This window comes from Stylophora pistillata, chromosome 11 (assembly GCF_964205215.1).
Source record: "Stylophora pistillata chromosome 11, jaStyPist1.2, whole genome shotgun sequence".
NCBI classification, from domain to species: domain Eukaryota; kingdom Metazoa; phylum Cnidaria; class Anthozoa; order Scleractinia; family Pocilloporidae; genus Stylophora; species Stylophora pistillata.
Genome location: NC_142529.1, coordinates 19,676,868 through 19,692,857, shown reverse-complemented (window position 1 = coordinate 19,692,857; position 15,990 = coordinate 19,676,868). Strand labels below are relative to the sequence as shown.

General features: G+C 35.9%; 1 protein-coding gene and 2 long non-coding RNA genes across 3 annotated transcripts in view; 1 reads left to right on the top strand and 2 right to left on the bottom strand.

Annotated features, from left to right (window-relative positions):
* LOC111345795 (uncharacterized) overlaps positions 1-15,990 on the top strand; it is a 32,513-nt gene that overhangs the window by 967 nt on the left and 15,556 nt on the right. The window contains exons 2-6 of the mRNA XM_088738402.1: positions 9,375-9,635; positions 10,131-10,279; positions 10,406-10,476; positions 11,125-11,278; positions 12,308-12,523. Of these exons, the coding sequence (XP_088594528.1) occupies positions 9,409-9,635; positions 10,131-10,279; positions 10,406-10,476; positions 11,125-11,278; positions 12,308-12,523 (817 nt within the window). The 5' untranslated portion in view covers positions 9,375-9,408. The remainder of the gene's footprint in view (positions 1-9,374; positions 9,636-10,130; positions 10,280-10,405; positions 10,477-11,124; positions 11,279-12,307; positions 12,524-15,990) is intronic.
* On the bottom strand, positions 11-1,499 carry LOC148720497 (uncharacterized). Its single transcript, XR_015993162.1, has 2 exons — positions 1,339-1,499; positions 11-1,243 (listed from the first exon to the last, which is right to left on the bottom strand). It is a non-coding gene; the product is annotated as an uncharacterized LOC148720497 (long non-coding RNA).
* LOC148720496 (uncharacterized) lies at positions 3,004-3,961 on the bottom strand. Its single transcript, XR_015993163.1, has 2 exons — positions 3,690-3,961; positions 3,004-3,465 (listed from the first exon to the last, which is right to left on the bottom strand). It is a non-coding gene; the product is annotated as an uncharacterized LOC148720496 (long non-coding RNA).

The window sequence follows — 15,990 nt, the reverse complement described above, 5'->3', positions numbered from 1 at the left end:
GACAGACAAATAAAAAACAAATATCAATTTGCTTTTTATGTACTTACAAGTTTTTAAAAATAACATGATAACTGTGGGGACTCTGTTTGTCTAATCACTTAATCTTCTGTACCAAAATAAAAATAAGGGCTTGTGTTATAAATGCTCATTACACTGTATGGCAAAGTTCGTAGAGTTTTTAATCAAAATTTTGTTTCAAAGTAATGTGCCCAGTTTTATATTATAGCAAGTCATGTAAATTTTAAAGTTCTATACATGGCATTAATTTCTCATCAGTAATATACCTTTTGAGGATAAGTAATTACAATGTATATGCTGGTATGAATAAATTGTGTCATCAACAAATTATATAAAATGTAATACAGAAAGCATGAAGACATCACAAGCAATAAAAAATATGTTAAGCATAAAAAATATGTAAGCAGTCAATTTCATCACACTAACAGACTCCACCTAAAGTAGATGGTGATTCTTTTGATCAAGAAGTTAATATGTACCGGTCTGTTGCTTTGGTTGGGGCCGATACAATCATAGTTTAAAAAAAATGTTTTAAAAGAGTAGCTCAAAAGATATCCAACAATATTACAAAAAATAAAGGCATAATATTTATGTTTCATGGTATAATATTGTAAATCTTCAAATAAGTGGTGCTCAGGGTACTTATTCAAATTTTGAGTTAAAACAGTAGGGTGCTTATTCAAGAGGGATCCTTTTCAGTTCACTTTAAACATGTTTAGATGAGGCTATATAAACACGGAAAAAGTGCTCTATTACTTAAGCTTAAATAATATGCTTTACGTGTAAGGGTAAGTTTAATAGCTGCAACACACACTTTATTTTCAAACCAGTTTGGGCGGTATCACGGATACCTATATTCTTTAATTTCCGTCAATCTCAGATAGTCCTTTAAGAAAGATTACTAGAGAAAAAAGTGTGTACATTCGTATAGCTAGATGTCGCACTTTGAGCCGGGCCGGGCAAAAAAGATAAACAAAATAGGAACTGCTGACTGCTTGTTGCACAAAACTAACGGACGACTTTTGATATTTATCTGTTGTAGCGAAGTTAACTTTAACCTAAGGTTAAGAATTTTTTTCTCAAAGTACGCATTACGCTAAGCTACTTGCAAGACTTCAGAGATTTTCGTCCAAAAAAAAATTAAGCTGCATGACAACTAACCGCGAGGATCTGCTTCGACCAGCGTAATTTCCTCCTTCACCGGGAACTTGCAAGCTTGACATGACTACAAATACAACAGCCGAGAAAATTTAATGTGGTCATCGGAGTGAATGACATCAAATCATCTTCGAAGTACGGCAATTTTGATCTCAAATCCACCTGTATTTCTGCGTTTTCTCCAGGACGTCAAACTAAGTGATCCTGCGTTGTCGACGTGACCTTTCATCAGGGACGGACGGTGTATCCATAGCAACGGCTAACAACAGCTGAAAAATCACTTCCGGCGAACGTCCGTGACACCCAAAGTCATCGATGCTTAAGGTCCCTATTGATGATATTCGGTGAATTACCGCCTCGATCGTCCTTAATAGTTTTGTAGAAGCGTGTCGCAGCAAGAAACTCTTTCCATTTGTTGTTTCTTAACGGGTTGAGGCTTGTCCGGTCTCCTCGCGGCTAAAGCGTAGGAAACAAACTGATCGCCGATTTTCGGTGAGTGTGAGCACTTCAGATTTCTCGCACTGCATTTCTGCTATGCTAATGTTCAAATTCAACAGACCCGCAGAGTCTTAGCGAATGTGTATTGTAAAATACATCTACATCTACATTTATTAGTCTTGCAAAGAGGGGCCATCACGCCAGACATAAAATAACATTAATAATTAACAAAATGAGATAAAAAATGTAAAGATAAATGATTAACCCTTGTAGAATCAGACACTATATATTGCCTATGTAAATGCTACGTGACTGCTCTATGTAAATAGTAGGTACAGGGTATTAAAATTCTATGTTTAAAGTGATAGAGAGGGTGTTATTCAAATTGTGTGTAATTGCTATGACTTTTGGTATATATTTTGATAAAAAATCCTATTTTTTTAATAGTCAAATGGAACCTTTACATAGTGTAGGTAAAAGCTATGTAATACACATATGAGCAGGCTAGCATAGAAAATTAAAGATAGCATATAAACAGCATCTACATAGGTTTGAAATCCCAATTCACATAGTATTTAAATAGGAGCAAGTTGAGGCTTAGACAACTGAAAGTAAACTTAATAGCCTTTTATTAGAATTAAAATAGAGTAAACATAGGTTACCAATAGTCTTTTTAAAGTGAGTTAAATACAATTTATATAGCTTTTTACCTATGTAAATGCTATGTGGCTGCTCTATGTAAAAGGTAGGTACAGGGTATTAAAATTCTATGTTAAAAGTGACAGAGGGGGTGTTATTCAAATGGTGTGTAATTGCTATGACTTTTGCTATATATTTTGATAAAAAATTGTACTTTTTTACCAGTCAAACAGAACCTTTACAAAGTGTAGGTAAAAGCTATGTAATACACTTTTGAGCAGGCTAGCATAGAAAATTAAAGATAGCATATAAATAGCATCTGCATAGGTTTGAAATGCCAAGTCACATAGTATTTAAATAGGAGCAAGTTGAAGCTGAGACAACTGAAAATAAACTTAATAGCCTTTTAATAGAATTAAAATAGAGAAAACATAGGTAACCAATTGTCTTTTTAAGGTGAGTTAAATACAATTTATATAGCTTTTTAATAGCATCAGTGAACAAGGTAAGTACTAAATTGAACTAGTGATCACACATTTTTTAAATAGATTTTACATACCATATACATAGTGCTAATTAGGATTTAAAGGAGGGGTTTGTTGATTAAATTATGCACTTGAATTGTGTGGACCATGCCACAAACCTATTTAGGCAAGAACATGCATGTATTTAGAGAATTGTATTCAAAGTAGCAATAATATAATCATTTGCTGGTCAAGAATATGCGGATAATCCAACAAAATCAAAAGGTGCAATATTAAATTATAAAATTTATTACCTGTACATCTGTCTTTTTTGTAACAGGAATTACTTTAAATTATTTTACAGACACTTTTCAGATAAAAAATTAAAATATTATGTATTAAAATGTCAAACATATCGACCCTTTAACTGCAGAGATCTGAAAACTAACTCACTCAAACGAAAAACTTTGTTGTCCACCATTGGTAGTGCTGAAAATACGTGACAACGCTGTAGTCAAAAAGGTGACAATAATTAAACTCTAGTCTTTGGATGACCTCATTACTGTAATATTCTCCCATCAATAACCTTTGTCTATTGATTCTCATAACACTTGTGAGTCGAGCTTGTAATTTTCTTGTAAAAAGGAGTGAATTAAAGTATGTAATCCTGAACAGCCAATGTGAATTTGTCAAAAAAAAGAATGATTGAGGATTCTTTTCATTTTTCATTGTCATCTCATCTTGCATCCTTTAAAGAAAATAAGAGAAAATTTTCCTTTACAAACATTTTTCCATTTTATTAATATCAATTACCAAAACCTTTGACCTTCTAATCATGTTTAACTAGCATTCTTTCCTTCCTGACACTTAAGGGAAACAATTGCAGTCCTCTTTGCAATTAAATTCACTAAATTTTCTTTGGCCATATTTATCATGGCACATGCGTTTTTATAAAAATTTTTCGTTTGATACCTTCTTTTTCTGCAAGGAAATAATGGTATTGCACTTCATTCACATGGCCTGCTTTATTCCACTGCGAGAGAGTGGAGACTGTGCAGGCTTTCTGTCGTCTCCATCTTTTGTTTTTCTTGGTTTTGGCTCTTTAGTAAGTTTAGCAACCATGGAAAAATCTGCAATTTTGTTTAAATGGAAATGTTATTTTAAAAACAAACATGACATTAGGTATTTAGTTTTAATTTGAATTCAACTATGTAGTATTTATGCTTCTGAAAAAATAGCATTCCTTCTATACTATGCAACACCACTGTTGAGCAGCTACCTGCCCAGTGACCACCTTTTCCTTCTCATGTTGCTAACTGGTGGGGTGTTCAGACTGCTTAAACAGTCAATTGCACAAGGAGAATTACAAGAAGCATGCACATATTTGAAGCTGTTCACTGCGCAATCTCCTGTTTTTTATGGTAAGATTTGTGAAGGAAATGCTATGTTGTTTGTTTTTATTGATTCTGCAAGTTGAAATTGAGAGATTTCTTCTCAAGTTGGACTGAACACTCTTGGGAGTGAAAGGCTGTTAAATAATTAATTTTTTTAAATTAAATTCTTGTTGTAACTGTAATAGTTAATTGCATTGAAGTTATTGCAAACTGCAGACAAAGAATAAATTTAGCATAAAGTTATAAGCATAAAGTTATCCCAAACTGCAGACTTAAGCAGCTGTTTGTCTTTTTTCTGCTGGGCTCACAGCTTGCCAAACACAACAAAAATAATCCTGAAACCTTTAGCCTACGGATAGATTTATTTTATTGTAAAGCGTAAACTTAAGAAACTGTGGCATGCAAGTGACCGATTCGCTTCTCAGGTTTGATCAAGTACCTAATATCGTAATTTGTACCCACCACAAACTTTCAGAATCCATTGCTTTATAAATGGCCGCTCAACCCTTGTACCGGCCAGTCAATAAGTGTTGTCCCTTCTTTTAACTTCACAGCGCCAACAACTTGCTTTCCATTTACAACGCTCGCTCAATTCTCATTTTCCCATTGAACAATGGTAAACCCCATCTTTAGAGATGTCATTTTAATCAAAATAGTTGAGAAAAGACTAGAAATAAATTAACGAGCGATCAACGGATGAAAAGTACTTTCAATGATGAGTGCCAAATGGAGTTTTCTTTGTTACGGGTATGATCACGTGGACATTTTGGAAATTGTCATTGGCTTGTAAAGAGAATCCGCTGGCTTACCTGATTGTAGTGTTAAGAGAACACGCAAAGGTTTGACTGATGGACAGTGGATGTTGACGATGGTTTTGCCTTGGATCCATGTTCTGAAGATGATCTAAATAATGATGTGAACTCACTCTACGTAGAAATAATCGAGAAGAATCAAACATACTTCAAATGCAAGATCTGTGGCGGAAACCTGTCGAGGAAACAAAGACTCGAAACCTTGACTTGAGTTATGTTCATGGCAAAGTTGAGAAACAACAGAAGGCATGCAATCACAATTTTGAGTGTGATTACAAAGGTGTTTTACCCTCATTATTATGACAGATGGATACCATTTTAGGAAGTATAAGAGCTTAGTAACCTAGATGATCACAGTGTACCAGTACCCAAATCAAAGAAGTTGGACTGTAACCTAGCTCCATCACAGCCATCTCGACTTCTCAGTCTTTCGCTTCCACTGCATGAGCTAGCAGTGGTGCCAAAAGTGTCATTGTTGCATCTTATAATGAAGAAACATTTGTACAAGAGAAGGAAGCGATTAAAGTACGTTAGAATTCTTGTCTACAAATGAATGTGCTCAGTCTGAAGTGTTGACCCATGCTTATGATTATGTTTATGTATTATGATTTTGGCACATCTGCGGACATGAGACATTTTGCATCACAATAAAAACTTTTATTACCGTGGAATCCAAGAGGCCTTTGAGGTTAGAAAGCAAATCTGTGATATGACTACATTAGATTTAAATTGACAATTTGCACTTAATGTAACTGACTACTGCTTTATGAAACAATGTATATTAATGTTAAGATTTGCTAAAACTTAGTTTAAATAATAAATTTCATGATAAACATGTACAGGTATATACATCTCTTGGTATATTTGTGTGAGACATTTAAAGTATACTTGTACCCTACATCAACAACAAAGAAAATGATTTTCACTCGAGCAGTATACTGAAAGTATACTTGAATCCAACATCAACAACAAAGAAAATGATTTTCACTTGAGCAGTATACTTAAAGTGTACTTCAGAAAGGGTACTGCAGATGTACTTAAGTAAGTGCAGTACTATTGAAGTATTGTTAAGTATGATTGCAGTATAACCACTACTGATGCAGTATACTTGTAATATACTTAAAGTGTACTTCAAGGCCATCTTTTTTGGTAAGGGGTAGCACGAAATGATTTTACTGTTGAATTCCAAGACCTTGAGGGTAACAACAACTTTGGTACAATACACACCTATGCTAAGGTTGAAGAAAAATGTCAGCAAGCAATTTGTGCTTATCAAAAGGGCTGTTGCAATTTGGCCGGTAATTATTATGGCATTATTCAAGTTTTGGAGAGAGATTATGACCAGCTGCCTAAATACCGAGGGAGGACAGTGGTGAGCCACATTACAAGAGTTAAAACATCCAACAGGTACCCTCCTGTCATATTTTAAGACTTATATTATTGGTGTGTGATATTCTGTGGTGGAGTTCTTATTTTAAAGAAAGAATATATTTTTCAGGGCGTAAACAGGTGGAGCAAATTTTACAGCACATTAGCTTTTTTAATTGCATGAAATTATTATATTTCGAGTATACAGCTTTTGTTAACTCTCAGAGCATGGCGAGGTTAAAGGCTTGAGTGAGTAAACCATGAAAATCAGTAATAATAGTTACGTTTGGCAAAAGATAGTTGATTATTTTAGTTACAATTAATCTTTCAAAGGGTATTTATCTATTCAGCCTTGCAATGTAGAAGAAAACAAAAAGAACACATTTACATGGTGATTTAAATTATTTTTTTTTCTTTCAGACTAATAGCTGTTCCTGTGGAGAATATATTGAGGAAATTTCTGATACTGAATGTCTAATCAGGATGTTTCTTGTGTATGCTACCAAATCCTTATGAAAAAGACTGAGAGTAGCAATTTTTTTTTATGTATGAATAACATGTAAATACGTGTTTTAACGCTGCATGTGCACTAGAAAAAAATTACAAGGAGCTCTCAATAGCTCCATACTAAGAGATTCAGGGCACCCAGCACAACTCCTATATGAAAAAATTAGGTTTATGTGGTGACCCAAAGGCAAGTGTTAGTTGTCTGAGGTACCTATGCTGCACCCTTATGGCACAGCCCTTATGTTTAAACCACTTTTTTTGAAATTTTAAATAGCTACTGTTAAGCAATAGGGGAGTCATTTTATGCATTTTAGAGCTCTTGAAATTGAATATCTCTGTGGGTTACAAGGCACAGAAATCTTGTTCTTTTGCTAAGCCTAAATTGTTAATTTTGGGCTGTTTTTGTACAGTTTTTCACCAGGTGGAAAGTATATTTAACAATTATTCCACGAGTGTGCGTTGGATATGAGATGATAGATAGCCAACGAGGTGCATAGTGCCGAGTTAACTATAATCATCTCATATCCAACAAACGCGAGTGGAACAATTGTTTTATAAAAGTCAAATAGAAAAAGCCAATAAAAAGTCTTGAACTGCATTATCCAATGATCCAGTTTTTAATAAAGTGCTATATAAATATTTGTTTTACCCAAAGTGATTGATATAAATTGTTACATAGTAAATAAATAAGATGTATTTACAATGTGTGTTGGGGCAATGAGTGACCTCTTCAAACTTAATCACCTGCAGTATAGCAAGTATACATAGCAGTATGTAAAAGCCATTACCATTTTTCAAAGTTTTGTATTGTTACATAGTAAATAAATAGGATGTATTTACTATGTATGTTAGATCCAAAAGTTACACTCTACATTGCATAGGAAATACATAGCAGTACAGTATGTAAAAGCTATGTTACTATTTTTCAAAGTTTTGTATTGTTACATAGTAAATAAATAGGCTGTATTTACTAATGTATGTTAGATCCAAAAGTTACACTCTACATTGCATAGGAAATAGATAGCAGTATGTAAAAGCTATGTTACCATTTTTTAGATCCAAAAGTTACACTCTACATTGCATAGGAAATACATAGCAGTATGTAAAAGCTATGTTACAATATTTCAGAGATTTTTATTCTTATATAGTATATAAGTAGGATGTATTTACTATGTATGTCAAGATAAAAAATCAGCCCATGTAACACATAGGTAATAAATAGCTATTTAAAAACTATGTGAAGTTCTAAAATAGATTTTACATAGATGTTTAAAACCTATCAATTTTTTCAATAGATTTTTCATAGTAACAACATAACCTTTACATACCCTACACTATGTGGTTTGCATGCAAAATAGTATTTACATAGGCAGTCTCAAGCATTGCATAGGTAAAACATAGCTAAACATAGTAAAAACATACTATTAGCATAGGCTTTAAATATGTCTGAGAATCATAGGCAGCACGAGAGAAAATTGAATTGTTTACTTGAATTTATTCATGAGTGCTTCAGTGTACTTCGAAGCTATTGTGCTGACTCCTGATGCGTCGCTCATCGCGCAGTTCAACTAAACATAGGGATTTTCATATTTTGTGGAAATTATTTCGGAAACATCTATTTGATTATGAGTGCCCTTTTGTTGTTGTTTGTGATACACTTGCGTAGTCTCATTTTAAAAGAAAATATTAGCCTCATCTTCATGTTGTGGCATGATAAGAGTATATCCGATGATTCAAGTTCATCCCGGCACTGAGATTTTAGCGGAACACTTTCATAGAATTCCTTCTTCGGTTTTTGTCGCCCCGAAACAGATATCAGTTTCTTCTTGTTTGTCGATTGAGAAGGAATCTTTACTCCAGTTTTCCCTTTGGCATGTTTTAATGTTAGGTTTTGCATAACGATTGTAACAATTTAGGACAATTTTAATGCCTTGACAATGATTTTTTTTTTGTTATTTGTCACCAAAGGGTGATGAAAGCGCAACGGAAACTTCCGTTCGTTCCCCTTGAATTCGAGACTATTTCAGTGAGTTAATAAGTTGAAGACATTCGTTGATTTACCCTAGCTCTAGATCGTCCTTTATAGCTTTAAATAAGTGCGTCACAACATGAAAACCTTTAGTTTGTTGTTGTTTTACGGTTAGAAAGTTGTTTTGTGGACAGAAATGGGCCTCTGCAAGCCATTTAAATGACACATTTGCGTTTCCCAAAATTATTTTGTCCCCAAAGTTCGCTTAGGTTGAAAATGAGTTATTTACAAGGTAATTTTTTGAAACTATTTTATTAGCCTTGCGAATACTGAGCTCAAAAATTATTTAGAACAACTTTTTGCAGGCAACCAAAGTGATTTCGAAGAGAGGAAAAAATGACAGAGGTTAGTTAACGGCTTGGGGTCAGTCCCTCAGGTGAATAACTGTGATATCAGACCTAAAAATATTGCACTTTTCGAGGCTTCACTTTCCGGAGACCATAGAAAGTGGTAGATTATCTGGTGCATGCGACGGACTATTTTTAGGAATTAATGTGCGTTGTTGGGTTCCTTTTTTAATTCATTATCTTTTTATTTCATTTTGCAGTAAACACTCTCCCTGTAAACTATACTGTGGCTCGATGGCTGGTGCAGTAAATAGTTATTTTACCAAAAACGTCACTTTGCTGAGGTTTGACGATTGTCAAAGGAGTAATGGAAACATACTTATACCCACCACTATTACTCTGGCAAGAATAAGAAAAACAGCACAGTATCAACCAAATGTCCAGTTTTCTATAAACATGTCTGAGCAGACTGTGAAACAAACACTTGAGGCTGCGTTTCCAGACTTTGACTTGAATATAGGGTAAAAGAAGGCCTTTTTTTTAATGTCCTTAAAAGTATAAGAAATGGCGAGGTTGCGTTCTATTGGAACTGGGGGGAGATCCATTGGCTTGCACCCAAACTTCTGTCCCTTTTAATTGATCGACGATTAATTTCATTTGCAATATTTTCTGTCTGTACCTTTGATATAATACTTAGGTATCCTAAAATTACGCGCAATGTTTCTAGATTTAGGTCACAGAGTCGTGGACCTATTTTGAAAACAACAATAATTTCACGATAGCCGCACTTATTGTTTCTGCGCAATAATTCCTTACTTCAAGTGCATTTCACCTTAAGGAAAGCGGGCACACTAAAACCCTCTGAAAACGCAATGACCAACAAGAACTGCGCTTGGGAACTTTGGATTTGAAATCCTGAAATCACCTAGATCTTTTTCAGTTTTTTTTCCATCGGTATCACGTAACTTATTAGTATTTATTAAAAGTGATTTTAAGACTTTTTTTTGAATGAGCAGGTTCTCATGTGCAGGAATCAATAGTCAACGAAACACATTTAATTTGGATGGAAACAGTCGTATCTGGGATGGATTGACGATCAGAAGGAATCTAAAAGGCAATTCAGCTCTCTACATCGTTATGGATGAACCTCCACCTCCTCCAGCTGGTATGTATTGTGTTAACACATTTGTGTGTGTATGAGACGAATATGATGTGCATTTAAACTCGTTATTTTAATCTGAGCGACAGTATACGCACTTGGACTAAAAAGGCTCTTTCTGTCATGATTTAGACGCTGTGGAGTGGTTACGTAATAATCTTTACTATGAAGCTACAATAAAACCAGCGCAAAGTCCAATGCAGGTAAAACATCTTACCACTGTTTTTTTAAGATATGGTTACGGATCAGAACCCACAGTTAATCTCATAATTTTGCACCAAATCAGTTCCCGTCTACATTCTTTTTCAAACCTCAACTGCATTTAAATGGTGATCTTTATCTCAAAATCTTGATGTGTAACTGATTTCGTTGATTAGTATAAATAGAGCTAAGGTCTTAGGGAGTTATCTATTCGAAAATAGTACTGTTCACCTTCGCAAGTGTGATAGAATACGAGAGGTCCCTCTTCGCCGAAGTCCGTCGCTTGGGTGAAAAAAAAATCGGTGAAAAAAAACATTGATGATAGCACGCCGCGGGAAACTCTTGAAGTGAGGCGCTCGAGAAGTAGGGACTACAGACTCATAGACCTTTCGAACGCCTCACTCCAAGAGCTCCCTGTGGCGCGCTATCGTCAATTTTCTTCTCTGATTTTTGTTTACGCGCGCGACGGAACTCGCCAAAAAGGAGCGACTGCTCGAAGTGTAATATTTTTTTTTGTAGCTACTGTCTAATGCTTTGCGTGCATTTAGCCTGGGAGAAAGTAACCGTGTCGGATTTCTTCATGTCTCACCAGCCTTCACTTACTGATTGTTAAAATGATTTAACCATTCGCTATTTTCATATACCTGTAGGGTGGGGATCCTTTCAAGGTTACTTTTGTTCCAGTTCTTCAGGAAACGGTCACCTTAGGGTCTGCTATATTCAAAAAAAATAACCATAGTTTCGCCTCAGTTGAGCTGGAAAGATCCGCAAAGTTTGGTTACCTACACGGATCCAGCATTCCAGGTATTTCTCTCCTTTTATAAATGATAAACTTTAAATCTGGCATAACTATTATAAGGGCTAAGAAGAGAGAATAATTAAGTTGTGAATTATTTTTTTGATAGACTTTCTGACTCTCAATAACCCCGTCAAAACGCACGAGAAACCAATCAAAGCTTCTTACAGAAAATTAAAAACCATCAAGGACCAGAATGACCATATTAATAAAGGAAGAAATGAGGAAAACCGGATAGAAATGGTGGTATGCAAAATGTAGGCCAAAACTATAACTTGCTTCTGAAGAGTACTTCGTAGTTTGGACGAGAGAAAGGCGAACATTTGTCCTTATCAAGAAATGGTCCATCCCGGCGCAACTTTCCACAAAGCATCAAAGAAAAGTCCTTCAGGGACTTTTGCTGAAGCGATGCGGAAAATCTCGTAACTTACCATGCAAGATCTTCCCGCTTAATATTTTCTTGCTCAATATTTTCCTGCTGCAAAGAATCCCATACAAACAATCAAAATACATCAAAAAGAAGGATCTTAACCTTTTCTTACAAAAAACAACACTCCCGCTGCTCTCTTAGAAGCCATTAAGTCACGTATACAAGTTAAATGACATGATATATGACTATATTAACTTCTTATTAACCAAACGTGAGGGCCGTAATTAGGAGTACTGGTCCAGGGTCATGGGGAGGTCTCTCCGAAAAAAAACGACTGAGGCCCAACATTTCCCAGCAGTATATGGCAAGGTAATCCTGACGTAAGTCGGAGTGTTCTAATTGGTTCTTACTTGGTCTGTATTGTAAACTATATTGCCAAACAGGCCGTCGATTTCCACTTGATAGGCAGAGTTCTCAATTCAAGAATTAGAGAGATGATATAATCAAGGTGATCTGCTCAACTAATTGTTAATGCTGATGCTTTAGATTTCAGCAGATAGAAACAACTTGATATTTGAGTTGATTGACGAGTATCAAGAAAAAGTATCAAAGAAAAAGTAGAAAACAACAGAAATCTTTTGATAATAACTTTCCTAGTTTTCTTTAGCTGCACAAGAACCTGGTTGGGCCGATGTAGAAATTGAATCAGATCGAGGGATTCTACTGGGGAGAACAAGAATCTTTTATTATCCAGACGAGAGGCAGGTAGTTGTGATGGTCCAACAACCAAGCGTGTTCAGAAATTTTTGTGAAAATATGAACAGGAACTCTCATGGTACATATAACAGCAGTACTGGTAGACCACAGACTTCTGCAGCTTTTGGTAAGTTAATAATTTGGATATATCAACATAGTTGAAATGGTAAATTGGCCACTGTAACGATTACAAAAGCTGACATTTCGAGCGTTAGCCCTTCGTCGGAGCGAATAGAGGAATTGTGGGTTGTGTGTGCTTTTAAAGACAGAAAATGGAGCTACGTTATTGGTGGGAACATGGCAACGAGAAAAACAAGAATAAATTAGTGGAATGAAAAGCGTTCGTTGATCCTGTGGGATTTAGACTGCCGGTTTGAAAGATGAGCTTTTGTTTAAGATTTTTACGGCTTTCCGTGCTACCTAAGTGTAAGGAAAGACCGCAGATTGCCATATGTTGCTTAGAATGATTTTGGTAAGTTAACTTGTTGTGGCTACTGCCTCCTATAGGGGGCAAAACGAATGAATGAGATAGTGAGTGATTGTAAGCAACAATAGATGCCAAGCCAGGGACCGCGGAGCAAGGTGTAAAGTGGGAGGGCTGGACAATTGAAAATAATTTTTTTCATATTGAAAATCGAAAAAAGGAATAAAATCGTGGTAATTATTTTTCTTTTTAAGCGCAAAATGTGGGGGCGGGGGCGCATAAAAGTGGTGGGGCCGCGGCCCTGCTAGCCCCTCCCCCTCCGAGGTCCCTGCGAACTCATCCGATCATTGACCCGATGTCAATAATTGTTTATTTCGGAGAATCGTCGTAGATCCTCATTCGTACCAGAGATTATTGGGCACAGTACATTCTAAAGAAAGAAGAACGCTTTGAAGCAAATTATTTTGTGCCTTAAAAACCAAAGATGTAACTTTTTGAGTTGTTGCCATGACACTACAGAAGACCATGAAAATCTAACAATCATTTCAGGATGCGCGTGATTAAAAACTAAACTTTTCCTTGCAGAAATATCTAAATAAGTGTGATCTGCTCATTGGAGAAACTTTAGGGGAAGAAGCTTTTTGAGTTATTTTTTTTTTTAAAAATAACTATATGTTAGCGTATAGGTTGGTGTATTGTGGTGTAGTGCAATCTGATCAGCGCAATTTGGTGTATCTCTAAGCAATCTGATTGGCGCATCTTTTTTTTTTTTGGTGTTGTTACGAGGATCGAATTATTTTTACTGAATCTGTCACGCAATCCCAGACTTTTCTAGAATTATCTATAATCTGTGATATTCCAGAAACTTCTTTCATGTGACTCAGCAGTTTCCAAAAATAGTACAACTTGTAATACGCTATAAATAGTAATAGAACATTCTAGATAACTAAAGTAAATGTATAAAAGCTGAGTTGTGAGAAATACAAAAGAGATTTGACCGAGGGCTTACTCTCGTGGCTTGCTGACTGAACTTTTGGAAGCTATGATATGACAAGGCTATGACCTTCTGACCTTGCGATATCCGGAGAGAAGAAAGAGATGAAAAAGACGATAGTCGAGAGAGGAAGAAGATAGAGAATACAGAGTTTACTATGGAGTCCTCCGGAAGAGTTTGTGTACAAGGAAAGAATGCGATAAATAAAGAAAGCCAAGCGCTGTGGTCTTCAGTCGGCGAATGTTGGAATTGGAAGTTGATCAAGACGACGAACACTTACACGGCGTGAAGGATTGTAAGCCTGCTTTATGAACTGCTTAACTTAATCTTTAACCTAAGTAAATTAGACAATGTGAAACTAATTAATTAACAGTTAAAATGGGTAACGGCTTGTTGTTACATTTTTGTTGCGTGCCATATATCGTACTCGGGAGTCTATTTTCATATATGCTTTGTTAGCGGATATTTGTTGGTCATTCGTGCACGTAACAGTGTATCTCAATGCAATGTGATTGGCCCAATATTTTGGTGTATCACAAACCAATCAGACTGTAGTATTTTTCGATGTCGCACTAATCAGAGCGTTCTTGCTAATTTGTGGTTTGCAAGGTCTTCAAATTTCAGCGAATCAACGCTTGAGTCGGAGAGAGTGGTTCGCGGATTAAGGAAATGTATCAGTCGTGTTGGGAAAGTGGTGGAGTTGTGATCGTTGTACGACTATGCTTATTCTTCCTCCTGAAGGAGACTGAGGGGAACATGAGAAAAATTTTGAATCAAATATTACTTCAGATGTTGAAGCAACTTCAGGATATTTCATTGCTATATAGGAGTTAATCAGCGATTCCAATTTTGAATTTCGCTCTTGGAACGAGGTAAGATGACATCTACGAGAGTTGTAAGATCATCTATTCAGTGTAATGGCTCGTGTCCTTCGTGAGGATTTTATCGCTATGATCTGTCTGGATTTGAAAGGTCGTCAGGGAACTTTTTCTACCGATTAGTGAGTTAAAACGTGCATGTTTTGTGTGCCGCTCCTTCAGTTACGACGCACACACCGTCAGCTGGAGGCCTAACACGAATTTAGCGCTATAGCATGTTGTTTCAGAAAGGCTAGTTTTACTGACTCTGGTAAATCTTGCGCAAGATATTTGCATAAATCATATTTGATTGATAATCATTTTTTTGCCATATGGTTGTTCTTTTAGCAGCGGTTGAAACGACCACCAAGTTACATTTACTTTCTGCGTCGACTACCATGTTACATATCCGTTTCTTTGCTTCTAAAAGTCCTCCATGAATTAAATATTGTTTAAACGATACTTTCCCGTTACAATTGCGTGTTACTTTTTACTTCCCAGTATGGGTTAGATTTTATTAGATGAAATGCCATTTTCCAGTAAACAACGCAAATTTTATGACATAAATCTACCTCAATGAAAAATATTTCACAAGGGACAGAATGGTACGGTCGGTTAATTTTCCGCGCAACTCTCACGTGCTTAGACGTTTTCTACCAATAAAACTCGGTTATAGCTAACTTGGACTTTACCCCATTGCGTGTCAATTTCCTGTAAACAACCTGCATTTTATCACCTAATTCGCACGCAAAGGGCAAAGTCCTTATAGGCAACAACCAATCAAGTAACCCACCTTATTATCCTTTGAAGAATGATACTTTCTCTTGGTTCAATCTACTTTCACTTGTTCGAAGAACGGAGACCGGAAAATATCTTTGTCCAGAGGCTGTAAGAGATAAAATAGAGCTTTCCACTGCAAAATTATATGGAAGAGTATTTTGAGGCAACCATCTGTTACTGAACAAGAAGCTACACGGAGAGTATATTTGGGCCGGATTTGTGGATCAGCGGATCGAATTGAATTGGTTCGAATTGAGGGCTTTGCTGTTTTAACAAAATCGCTGTCGAGTGCTTTTCATGGTTTGTTAACATGGAGAGTTATGGAGACTAAGACTTCGGAACAAGTTGATGCCATCCATGACAATTTGGAATTACTAAAATCGCCGGAGGAAAGGCGGGATCACTCATTAAAAATCTGCATTTGAACGCGAGGACTTTATTTACAAGGATTTTTCTTGCTTACATCTAATAACAAACCTTTCAAGTTTTTTTTGCCTCGGAACGATATATCACAGAAGGCATTTTATAGACCTCAAGTT